At 44.2% G+C, this 11,814-nt stretch overlaps 5 protein-coding genes across 5 annotated transcripts; 1 reads left to right on the top strand and 4 right to left on the bottom strand.

Moving 5' to 3' along the window:
• Positions 1-515: 515 nt before the first annotated feature.
• AK88_01646 (uncharacterized protein) lies at positions 516-1,619 on the bottom strand (the record flags this gene model as incomplete). Its single annotated transcript, XM_012479281.1, has 1 exon — positions 516-1,619. One exon carries the CDS (start codon positions 1,617-1,619, stop codon positions 516-518), a length of 1,104 nt encoding a protein of 367 aa, XP_012334704.1.
• A 427-nt stretch (positions 1,620-2,046) lies between these two features.
• Positions 2,047-5,200, top strand: AK88_01645 (uncharacterized protein; the record flags this gene model as incomplete). Its single annotated transcript, XM_012479280.1, has 2 exons — positions 2,047-2,146; positions 2,340-5,200. The coding sequence occupies 2 exons, from the start codon at positions 2,047-2,049 to the stop codon at positions 5,198-5,200; spliced, it is 2,961 nt and encodes a 986-aa protein (XP_012334703.1).
• Positions 5,201-5,420: 220 nt separating this feature from the next.
• On the bottom strand, positions 5,421-6,432 carry AK88_01644 (uncharacterized protein; the record flags this gene model as incomplete). Its single annotated transcript, XM_012479279.1, has 2 exons — positions 5,421-5,582; positions 5,776-6,432. The coding sequence occupies 2 exons, from the start codon at positions 6,430-6,432 to the stop codon at positions 5,421-5,423; spliced, it is 819 nt and encodes a 272-aa protein (XP_012334702.1).
• Positions 6,433-7,644: 1,212 nt separating this feature from the next.
• On the bottom strand, positions 7,645-8,971 carry AK88_01643 (ATP-dependent protease HslVU, peptidase subunit; the record flags this gene model as incomplete). Its single annotated transcript, XM_012479278.1, has 5 exons — positions 7,645-7,955; positions 8,102-8,228; positions 8,442-8,480; positions 8,701-8,784; positions 8,909-8,971. 5 exons carry the CDS (start codon positions 8,969-8,971, stop codon positions 7,645-7,647), a joined length of 624 nt encoding a protein of 207 aa, XP_012334701.1.
• A 1,006-nt stretch (positions 8,972-9,977) lies between these two features.
• On the bottom strand, positions 9,978-11,291 carry AK88_01642 (uncharacterized protein; the record flags this gene model as incomplete). Its single annotated transcript, XM_012479277.1, has 1 exon — positions 9,978-11,291. The coding sequence occupies one exon, from the start codon at positions 11,289-11,291 to the stop codon at positions 9,978-9,980; it is 1,314 nt and encodes a 437-aa protein (XP_012334700.1).
• Between the last annotated feature and the right edge of the window lie 523 nt (positions 11,292-11,814).

The raw sequence follows: 11,814 nt of genomic DNA, 5'->3' as shown, positions 1-11,814 counted from the left end.
AGAAGCTTCGGAATTGTTCCAAATCCGGAGGTCCTTTTTTTCTCCACCGTTTGTCTAGCCATGCACAAGTGTTGCAAGGTTTATCCTTTTGAGAAATTCTTCTGTGATATTTTTTTTTTTTTTTTTTTTTTTTTTTTTTTAAATTCCCCACATTTTCACACGCGTGAAGACTGGGTTTTGTTGTAAACATCCTTTGCGCATTTAATTAAACGGAACACCCTCACTGTAAGCACACCCTTTGGCAAACAGCATGTACATAATTATCATGACGGGTGTATGTGTGTGTGTGTAGGCTCGTTGGAAAATCTTCCCACGTGGCTAGCTACCTAGCCATATGTACGCTCAACAACTTTTGGAAAAAAAAAAAAAAAAAAAAAAAAAACACCACAGTTGGAAAATACACAAATGGACATTTTTCCAACGAGGTGATCTCGAAACGAGTTCACTTTATTTTATTTTTTTCGCATTACACGTAAGGTTGTGACAACATGAGGAGGGGAGATCCTCTGAGGAGTTCACTCAATTTCGGTGAGCGAGGGGGCTCTGTAGCAGGTACCCTGTTCGTGGAACACGTTCCCCGATGGATCACGTGGGGTGTGGCATTGGGAGGAGCATCCCCCCTCCTGCCCTGCGTATACCCTGTCGCTGTTGACGTGGTGCGATCCGAAGTGGGGAAGCGCAGTGGGGGGGGCGTCACCGCGGACCACATCACCGCTGACCACATCACCGCTCATCACGTCACCGCTCATCACGTCACCGCTGATCGCATCACCACTCATCGCGTCCCCCCCCGCTGCGTAGCTGTAGCTGAGTATGTGCTTGAGGCGGTTGGAGTGTGCCCAGGGGAAGCGAGTCCTCCTGACGCCCTTGACATGATCGAGACGCGTCTCCCCGTGGGGACGCATGAGCAGAAAGGAGTCCCGATAGGTGTGGAAATTTTTTTTGTTAAAAAGAGAATTTGTGTCCGCGCAATCAAGTGGAGTCAGCGTCCTGTCTAGGTTGTCTCTCGCTTGCTTGGGTAAATTTAATCGTTCCTTTTCAAATGGTCCATCAGGATTGGCATAAGGAGGGTTCCTATTTTTAACAATTGGAAGTTTGTCACTCCTATCAGCGTCCTCATTTACAGTAAGAAAAACATTGTTGACCAAATTGGATTTATTTTGAAGAGAAGATTTATCAAATATTTTTTTCCATGTGTTATAAGTTTTCCCGAGGTCATATTCTTCAATGCTAATATTAACAGTAGCACTTCCACTTTTTCTCCCCACACATATACTCATTTTTCCTTGCAGATCTGGAATTAATTTTGTTTCAAAGTACTTGTTTTGGTTTTCATAGGTGGAATACGAAGTGAGTGGTCTCTTTGCTGGGTGTATCTCAAGTGTCTTGTCGTTTCCATGAGACAGGATGTCTTTCATTTGTGAGCTATCACTCTTGGTCATGGAAATTTGTTTTCTTGAGTTTATATTTAGCTCCGTTATTCTGTTACACACAACTCCTGCGTTTTTCATTTTGTTCATGTAGATGCCGCAATTCTGAGCCACGAACCTTTTCCCCTGTTTGGCTTCCTCCCCCGCGCTGCTGCCCTGGGAGGGAATGCACTTGGGCTCGCCCTCCATTTTTGGCACGTCGGCGAGGGGAGGGGGCGAAAACAAACGGCGAACAAATGAGCGGTGAAGAAGAGGCGGTATAGAGAAGCGGTAAGCTAGACACGCAACAAAAAAAAAAAAAAAAAAAAAAAAAAAAAAAGAGAGGCAAAGCTGGTGCGTACACAGTCAATGTACAAGCACAGTTACACGCAGAGTTAACACGTGTGAGTAATTAGCAAAACACTACACAGTGGCTCTTCGAATGCTTGAGCGCCTCTCCGCGAATTAGAAGCGGATCTATATATGTATCCTCGAACGACGTGCGCTGGGCGAACTACTAGGAAAGCTGCTGCCCCACAGGGGGTACCACGCATAGTTGTGTTGTGTTCATTTTGCAGTCGCGAGATTTTTCTTTCACCTGATCATTTCGTCACGTCACCCCCCCCGCCCGCGCAAGATGAAGTTTAGCAAAAAGTTGCAGGAGCGGGCGCACCCCAAGTACAGGGAGCACTACATCGCCTACAAGGAACTGAAGAAGGCCATCCGGTTGATAACAGGTGAGTTGTGGGAGTTGAACTCGCGATGGGTTCACCTAACCGTTGCGTGTGTTTGCCGTTTATATATAGTGTACTGGTTCCATGAGGGGGGAGACCCTTGCCCCCCCACACATATACGTGTGCTCCACGTGTGCTGCACGTCTGCTCCACACCATTGCCGCGCGACGGCGTTTACCCCTTCCCCTCCACGCAGGGAAAGACACCTCGACGTTCACGATAAAGGAAGTAACGACAAACTTCGGCGGGACGCGGGCGTTGAGCGGAACCGAGTACCAATCAGCCGAGTCAAGGTTCCAGAGTATCCTGAACAGCGAACTGAACAAAATTAATAACTTCACAAAACAAATGATAAAGGAGTGGTACGATGATGCACACATGTGTTTACAAAAATTAAAAAAAAAAAAAAAAAAAAAAAACTCTTTAGTAGACTTGTCTCAAGTTATGAACAAGCTAAACGAATTGGGAAAATTTTTAAAGTTTCTAGAAAGTTACAGAATATTAAATTTTACAGGGTTCAGAAAAATTACAAAAAAATTCGATAAGCATAATGATAAGGTTGTTAGTTCATCCTTCTACATCACCGTCGTTATAAAAAGTTTTTTCATGAGCTGTGATATGAACCTGCTTGTGTGTATTTTGTCCCTTTGCTACAAACACTATCGCGCGTGTAGAAATTTGGGTTGTGGGCAGGACGACACGGGAGACAACGTCGAGGGAGAATCAACTCACCATGGGTTACCTACCACCACAACGCAGGCTCTCTCGCCGAGACCTCCAGAGGAGCATCCCCACAGCGACGTGCACGGGGCAGCGACAAGTACGTCGAACTTGGAGGAGAAAAAAAAAAAAAACGAAAACGTATTTTCGCACGGTGGCAATGCGACGCCCGCTGCACCCAACGAGAGTGTACACCCCGCAGTACATACAGAGAAGAAACAGAACCCACGACAGGTCATTAAGAACACCAAATATATTGTAAAGGCACAAGACCTAATCACTGTTAAAGTAGAAATCTGTAAGTACTATACATTTCATTACTACGACTTGAAGGAAAATGAATTAATGCCCCCATTTGAAAGCTTCATAAAATTAATTTCCACCTCGAAGATAAGAAACGACCTGACCACCATCTACTTTGATGATGCTTCTTTTACCCAATATCACAAATATGTGAACCGGAGTTGTGAGCAGGGGGACAGTACTAGCCATTGTGTTCGGTTGCGTTATTATTGCTACATAGATGCAGAAAAAGAATCCACAAAAACGGTGATTCAAAATTTTAATTTATTTGAACCCAGCTGTGACGTTAATGAAAAATACGTCTTTGCCAAGGATGTCCCACAGGAGAATCTCACAATAGGTTGTGTTAATGATTTGTATAATCTGAAGAAAGGAGATGCTTCAGGTAACTCCCACTCTTCATTTCAGGGTGCAGACTCGACACAACTTCAACACTACGAAAAGTGCATCAGTGAGATTGAAAAGAATCACCTAACTAGCTGTCTGAAAAGCAAACTGAACAGAATCCACTTTGGTGATGAAAACGTTAGTGGATACATCGACGAGAATATCTGCTACTGGGTACACACAAATAAGGGAGCCATTCACAAGTGTGAAGAGGTCGACTCGTTGGAAGCAGATCATAGTGAGTTGGACGAACCCAACAGAGTAAAGCAGCATAACGATATTGTAAGTGAAAGTGGTAACCGAGAAGAAGAACCAACCACAAAGGAAAAGAGAAAATACGCATATTTCGATTATGCAGTTGTTGACGTTACCCTGAAGGAACTGTCCTCCAGGGACTTCTCCTTCCAACTGAATCACTTAGGAGTAGTTAAAGAAATTTGGGGGTACTCTTCTTACCTGCAAGGAATTTCTATGCTCTACTCACACCGCATTTCCACCGCCCCTCACTGGCGCATCTACACACACCCCGAGTGGGACAAATTAAACAAAGGTGAAACTTCCATCAGGGGAATGAACAAGAAGAAGCAGAGGAATAAGAAGAAGGAGAAGAAGACGAAGAAGGAGGACGAAGGAGTAGAGTTAGGAAAAAACACAAGTGAAGAAAAGGAAAGAGAAAATAAAAAGTCCAGCAGTGGTAGCAGAAGCTCCAGAAGTGAAACCCTAAACCAAGACAAAGAAAGTAACCAATCAATTTTGTCCGGCGAGGAAGAGGAGGAGGACGACGAGGAGGAAGAGGAAGAGGATAAGAACACGGAGCTCAGCTCAAGTGAAAACACAATCGAGTACACAGAAGGAAGGGTAGAGAACAATCGTAATGGAAAAAATGAAGAATGGAAAAAGGGAATCACGTACACTGGTGCATCTGCAAGAATTGCTCACGAGAGTGAAGTCATTTTTAGAAACGAGGTCGAAAGGAATAAACCCATATCATCTGCTCATCACTTCCATGTAAACATTGACAATGTAGATAATGCAGACTACTGCACCAATCGGGGCAGTTACATTGGACCACCATACAGTGGAGACAGTAGTAACAACCTCAGGAAAAAGTCTAACCAAAAGGATAAACAATGCACCATCAGACACCCTCTTGCAGAAGACAATAACTTGTACGAACCTCTTCTAGACCCTATGGAAGAGACTACTTCTTCTAAGGGTAACATATCCTCGTCCTGTGGAATCACCTCCTTTTTTAAGAAAATATTTTTTTGTAAAAACAAAACTGTTGATATAAAAAAACCCAAAACTGCTGTCGTCAGAGTCGAACCCAAGACATTTTTTGCAAATGAAAGAACCCTACTTCAATGGCTGAACACCAGTGTCCTCCTCTCGACAATATCTATTACCCTTTTGAATTTTTCCAACTCTTATGGATTCGCCTCTGGAGTTATTATGGCGCCCGTGGCCATTTTCTTCATCCTCTACTCCTTCCACATTTATCTGAAGAGGGCAGAGGCGCTCACCAACAAGGAACCCATCAACTACACGGACAAGGTGGGCCCCGGGGTCCTCGTCATCACCCTCACCTTCGCCCTGTCCACCGTCGTCATCCTCAATATGTACAGCCGCTTGAAGGGCGAGGTGTGAGCCGCAGTAGAACTAGTAAAGGCTTCCCCTCACAACATTGAACTAGTGGACCACATTAAAGTCGTTACTGCTATGTTAGGCATGTACTAGAGGAGGATACGCGGTGGGGAGATGTACCCCAGCGCAGCGGAAAACGGGGCCACAAAATCGCAGTGGTTAACCCGACCAAACCCACGCAGAGATGCGTGTATTAAGTACACAAACAAAATAGCGCCCAAGTTTAGGCAAAAATTTTTTTTTTTTTTCTTTTCTCGCTGTCCACGGTGGGACAAAGCCAATAATTTTCAGGTGCGATGTTGTCACTTCGGTGGACTTGCGTAAACAGAGCACGCGCTTTGCATTTTTTATCATCCGTGGGCGTCCCGTCCTTCGGCACTATGCCCTGAGAGGTGTAACAGAAAAAAAAAAGAGGAGGGAAAAAAAAAAATGTATCATTTGGGGTGGGGTGGTGGTCAAACGAATGCCACGACGGATATATGCGTGCCCCCCCCCCCCCACATACACATTTTATGCAATAGGGGGGGGTAAACCACTAGTTGGGGGAGTTACACTTCTGCGAGAGAGATGCCACTCACCATCTTTGTATGAACAAAAGAGTCCCGGCCCTTCTTCCTCTCGTCTTGTCGTTTGTACGTAGCATACGCATCAAACTCAGAGAAATTCTGAACAATGATATTGGAGCACCCAGGTTTTCTCTCCACCATAATTTCTGTTCGTCCACTGGACTTGTCTGTCACAGCATATTTGGTGGAAAAATATTTGTCAATTTCACTATCATCCACATGTCTGGCGAGGCACCTCTTTGGAGTTAACACATAACCTTTATCTGATAGGAAGTGCTTGGGTTTGCTAACCTCTTCTTCGCCTGCATTGTGCTGTATGGTGTCTTTTACGCTCTCCCCTCCGTGCATGTTGAGGTCACTTTTGATTCTTCGGTTGCGCACATTAATGCTGTTCTTTATTTCCGATCGCAGACCCGCGTAGTTGTAATCGCAGTTGTGCCTGTCGCGGTGGTTGACACTCTTCGGGGCATACCTATTGCCAAACGGGTCGACCCCAATCGTGTCTTCTTCATTTTTTGACTCCTCCGTGCAGCAATTATGTAAGACTTCGTAAATGTTGTTCCCGTAGGAGAAGTTCGATCCGTTGTACACGGACTTTCGGCGAATGTCAAGGTTCCGGAGACAGGCCAGGCGTTCAGAGCTCAACCCAGCGTAGGTAGAGAACTCCATTTGGATTACAGGATGCACGGGGGGGGGTATATGTGTAGATTCGTGGGCACACGTCGAATGGCAAACGTTTGGCTGAGAAGTGAAATGCGCAGATTGGTAACAGAACGGAAAGGGTAAAAAAAAAAAAAAAAGACGGACGGACTGAAAAATAATTTCACGAACATGTGGCTAAATTGTGCAGCGTCATTTGGGCTGCTTACACAGGGTTAAAAAAAAAAAAAAAAGAAGAAGAGAGACATACACACAACGCACATGCGAACACTTGCAAACCAGAACAATGTAACACTTAACTGCTATCGAAAAACGTAACAAAAATTGAGAAAACAAAACAAAAGAAAAATGCTCAATGCATGTTGTGTGTACCCCCCTTTCACAAAAACATATAATTGAGTTTCCCAAAACAGGTAAAAACTTCCGTAAGGAGTTAAACAAAAGGACAAATCAAACAGGTTTGTGGCGAGAAGGAAAAAAGACATAAAGACCATCTAGCCTGCGTTGGACTTGTTCACTTTTTCCAGCGGTTAAAAGGGTGGCTAGCGAAAGAGGTCAGCAATGATGTTGTTTTTTTTTTTTTTTTTTTTTTTTTCCTCTTTTTTTTGGCTATTTTTTCTTCTTTTTTTTTGGCTATTTTTTTTTTCTTTTTCTGCACATTTTTTTCCCTTCCTCCTGTGTTCTTGCCACTTGGCATTTCTACTTCCGCGAGGAGTATATTTATGTGTGAGCAACTCATTAACGCGTTTACACGTTATTAAGCGCGTATAAGCATTTGTAGCTCCCCATGTGGGCGGGCACGCTTTCTTCCCCGTCCGTTGCAAACTGGTGCAACTTATTTTCACCTTAACGGGCAAGGTAAAATGTGTGCATATTTCTGAACGTTCAGAAATATTTACGCGCAAATGGAGCAGTGGTGATGGTAGAGATAGGGGGAAGGGGAGGGAACTTCTTGCTTATTTGGGAGGAGGACATACATCCTATGCCTCTAATTTGTCTTTTGTTTCTTCCTTTCGAAGCGTTTCAGTCAACTGCAATCGCATTTGCTCGCTTCTAACGTCGCACAAAAAAAGACACCCACTTGTTGCCACATTTTTGTGGAAACAATTTTTTAAAAGGGACAAAAGTTTACTATTCCGCGTAAAAAAAAAAAAAAAAATTAAAACTTCTTATAAATGGGACATTACTTGAGTGTGTGTACACCCACGCGTTGACAACACATCAAAGCGTTTCGCATATAAAATTATTGTTCGTGTGACAACACATGTCCGCAGCTATGTTCATTGCTTTGTAGGCGATGTCCTTGGCGCTCAGATTCTCCACGTCGTAGAGTGCCCTGGCTGCTGCTATGGCATATGGGCCCCCTGATCCTGTGCCCAGGACATTTCCAGAAGGTTCCAAAACGTCTCCGTTACCAGTTACCTCCAACAGCACGTCTTTGTCCGCCACTATTAGGACTGCCTCCAGGTGTCGCAGGTACCTGTCAGTTCTCCACAACTTGGCTAGTTCGACGCAGCTGCGGAGAAGTTGATCTGCGCGTAGTGAAGGGAAAAAAAAAAAAAAAAAGGGGGGGAACAAGAGATGAAATATGAGTTCAGTGCATGTGTGTAAACGTGCCTCGATAATACGCTTCAACACTGCAGACGCGCGATGATCAGCCTTAACGCGGAGGACTCACTTGGGTATTCATCGATTTTCGTTTCGAATTTGTCCAGCAGGGTGAAGCAGTCGGCCGTGGCCCCGGCGAACCCCATTAAAATATTGTCCTTGAGCCTTCTTATTTTTTTTGCGTTCCCTTTAACGATCTGGAGCAGAAATGGAAGTCCACAATGGTTAAAGTGTAAAAAAAGGAAGTGAAAAGAAAAAGGCACAATAATGTAATATGCATGCCAGTGAGTCTCTATTGATACGCGCGAACATGTTGAGCACGAAAACGACCAGTGTAGAACTCACAAAATGAGCGTCACCCCCATTTCGCAGTTAACACACAGAGCTGGGGGTAAAATGTAGAGCCTTACCATTGTTCCTTGAGAGACCATGCCATCTCCAATTAGACACTGAACAGGGGGGGAGGGAAAGGTTAACGTGTCTGTGTGTTGTATAACGACTTTTTTTTTTTTTTCTCTCCTTTGTATATCTTGCGGGAAAGTAACGGAAAGGGGTGCCCTCATTTTTTTTTTTTTTTTTGTGGCAATGCAAAGGGTTATTTTTTTACACTGCTGGACTACATGTCTGCCCCCGTCGCAACTTTGCCTTTTCTTCCCCTTCCGGGCTTACCACTTCGTTGTTCTTGCGCACGCACAGTATGGTTGTTCCATGTCGCGGCGGGAGGAGCCTTCCCGTGTGGGCGAAGTAGTTTCTCTGCAAGGGGCGGGGGGAGCCAAGATGTATGGAGGGGAAGATGGGGTGATACCCCCCCACGTGACAATGCCAACGCGATTATCCTAGATGCAAACACCCGCAGAGATGTGTTGTGCATTCCTACCTGTGCCGTTCGGCCAATGGCCGAGGGAACCCTAATCAAGCCTGAGAGGCGCCTTACAAACATTTTTTTTTTTTTTTCGCCTGGCTTTGCGCAAATCGACAAAGAGGGGGGAGGAAAAGCTGTGGGGTGGCGTTGAAATGGGACTCGGGGAGGGGAACGTGGTGGTAGGCTCCTCAAGTATCTCCCTTAAAGAAAGAAAAAAAAAAAATTAACAAAACTCGAATAGGAGCGGCAAATGATTTTTTTTTTTTTACATCTCTACATGTGCGAGTAGGAAAGGAGATACACAAAAGGTGTTTTGTTTGCATGTGCAAGATGGAGAAAAGCAAATCTGCCCCTTTGCACAGGTGGAATTGACGAAGCTAATTATGAACAATCATACACATAAAAAAAAAAAAAAAAAAAAAAAAAAGTGGAGCAGTTAAGGAAGCTAGCTGGGTGGCATAACGGGATGGCGGAGTGGAGGTGCAACGGCGTACGCCGAGCACACCGTGCGCTTTCGTGAAGTGCGTTCGCAAAAAGGAAACATAAATAAAAAATAACAAAAAAATAATGTAAAAAATGAAGTAAAAAAAAAAGAGAGCCCCACGAGGGGTATCCTCATATGCAGCCGCCACATGTCGTCCATGTCGGCTGATCTGCTCGCTCAGTGATGTACAAAGAGGGCAGGTTCACAACTGTTCGATTTTTCTTCATAGGAGGGGGGTGGTGGAAACCATGTTGGGCATCCGCTCAGTGAAGTTCCTGCTCATTCTTTTCTCTGCGTGACGTGTGGTAGGGGTTTGGCCGTGGCTTTGTATATCCCCCCCTTTTGTGCATTCACCTCAGAATGAGGAGGCCCTTCCCGTCCATTCCCAGTTGGAGTGGCCCATTTAGGGATACTTCTTTTTCTGTTATGCTTTCCTGCCCCAGGGGTGTGTGTGTGTGTCGTGTGTATGGGGGGGTCCAACCAAATATGTGCACTAGGTAAAATTGTACCTTCTCTTCTCTGGCCATTCTGAAAATTGATCATTTTGAGAATTCCCCCCTTCGTGGTTTTATCCCCCCCTGGAAAGGTGAAAAAAAGGGTTCAATCTTCCAGGCCAGCAAACATGGTTCCCATTTGAAGAAGCAAATTTTCATCTCGGTCTGCGAGCAAGTCATTGTAACTGCTACCCTCACACACCTCAGGAGGGAGATTGTCAAAATAATCGACGTTGTGAACCCTAACATCATTTTCACATTCTAAGAGGAGATTAGGCAACTCCATAAAGTAAGAGGAAGCATGAGTGGACTGGTTACAAACAAAAGGAATAAAAAAGTCAATTATGTTTTCTCCATATTTGAGTGTCATAATAGCGTAGCAGTTGAAAAGGTCCCATATTTTTATTCCATCCCTTGCTAGGGATACCATATTTTCCCTTTTGTCATTTACGTGGCATTTGATTACTTGGCTTTTGTGTCCAATGAAGGTCGTGCAGTTTTGGAAGTTCAATTGTAAATCACCTTTTCCGGAAGTGCTTCTCTGCAGGTGAGGTGCATTGTGGTCCCCATTTTTCACCTCAATGTAGTCTCCATATGAGGATAGTTTTTCCTGCGCAAGTCGTTCTTCATGGTAAACATCCTTCCTCACTTGAACAGAAGAATATGCTGTTGTTTCCCTTTGGTCAAACTGGGAGAAGGGGATGCGAAATATTTTATTCCCTCTGCAAAGATATAAATGCGTGTTGAAGGGGTCATTCGTGCACATGTATGTACAGTTCTCCGAGTGCGTTTTCAAAATGTGAGTTGGTTCCTTTGACTTCAATCCCCACACATGTATCGTCCCATTCCTAGTAAGAGTCATCAAGGAGTAATATGAGCCATACACATTTGGCGTCACTGAAAGAATTTGAGTTATTGTTTCATTTATATTGTGCTGATAACGTAATAATGGAGTTATTTTTTTTTTTCTGAACAGGTCAGGTAAATTGTACACATGTACAACATTGTCATCGCTGTAGGTGCATAATACGTTGGATATTTGATCAATTATTATATCCTTGATTATACCGTAATGTGCTTGAAAGGAATTTATTAATAACCCTGAGAGGGCGGACCATACATATACATTTCCAAGTTTGTCTCCGCCAATAATTATTTTTTCATTTTTCGTTAGCCTGATCACATTCAACTGTACGCGCATATGCTTGGTCGAAATGGGGGCACTCTTTGCACACACATATTTGGACACCACTTTTTTATTTACGCTCAAGAGAAGGAAGCTTCCATTTCTGAGTTGGCATATTTTTTTCTCCGGGTCCTTCACAGGGGCCTCGAATTTATTTTCACATCGCTCGTTCTCCGCGTTCAGTAGCACGATGTCGTGGTTGTCGTACAGAGCGACGATCTTCACTTGCTCCATTGGGCCGATTATCGGTGGGGGTGGGGTGGCTTCCTCAAAACGCGCGCCTCTTTGCCTGGAGTTATATACCACCTAAGGTCGCGTTAAAACGTGGAGATGACGCGGCCACCAAAAAAAGTTGCTTCACCTTTTTTGTGCCACGCGCGAAGGAGGTTGTGGGGGAGGGGGGGCAAACCTTCCCTTCCATTAACCAAGTCCGTGGTACCAGCGGAAAGGGAAGAAAAGCGCATGACAAAAATGGGGGAGCATCATTAGGGTAAAATATACTTTTATGTATACATATTCGTATTCCTTCGCGTTATCAGCGTTTATGATGATCCTACCCATGCGTTGATCCCCTTTCTAATGTGACATTTATTTTCTTTCCAAGGGTATTTATATATATATATATCGTGACTGGGGTAGGTCTCGGAGTTTTATTTTTTATTTTATCCCCCGCGGTTTTGTTCTTCATCGAGAAATGTCCTTCTTGACGATCAATTCGGGAAACAGAACAAATGGCCACATAAAAAAAAAAAAAAAA

The sequence above is a fragment of the Plasmodium fragile genome (assembly GCF_000956335.1).
Source record: "Plasmodium fragile strain nilgiri unplaced genomic scaffold supercont1.14, whole genome shotgun sequence".
NCBI lineage: Eukaryota > Apicomplexa > Aconoidasida > Haemosporida > Plasmodiidae > Plasmodium > Plasmodium fragile.
Note: the sequence above shows the minus strand (reverse complement) of the source record. Positions and strands in the feature narration are given on the sequence as shown.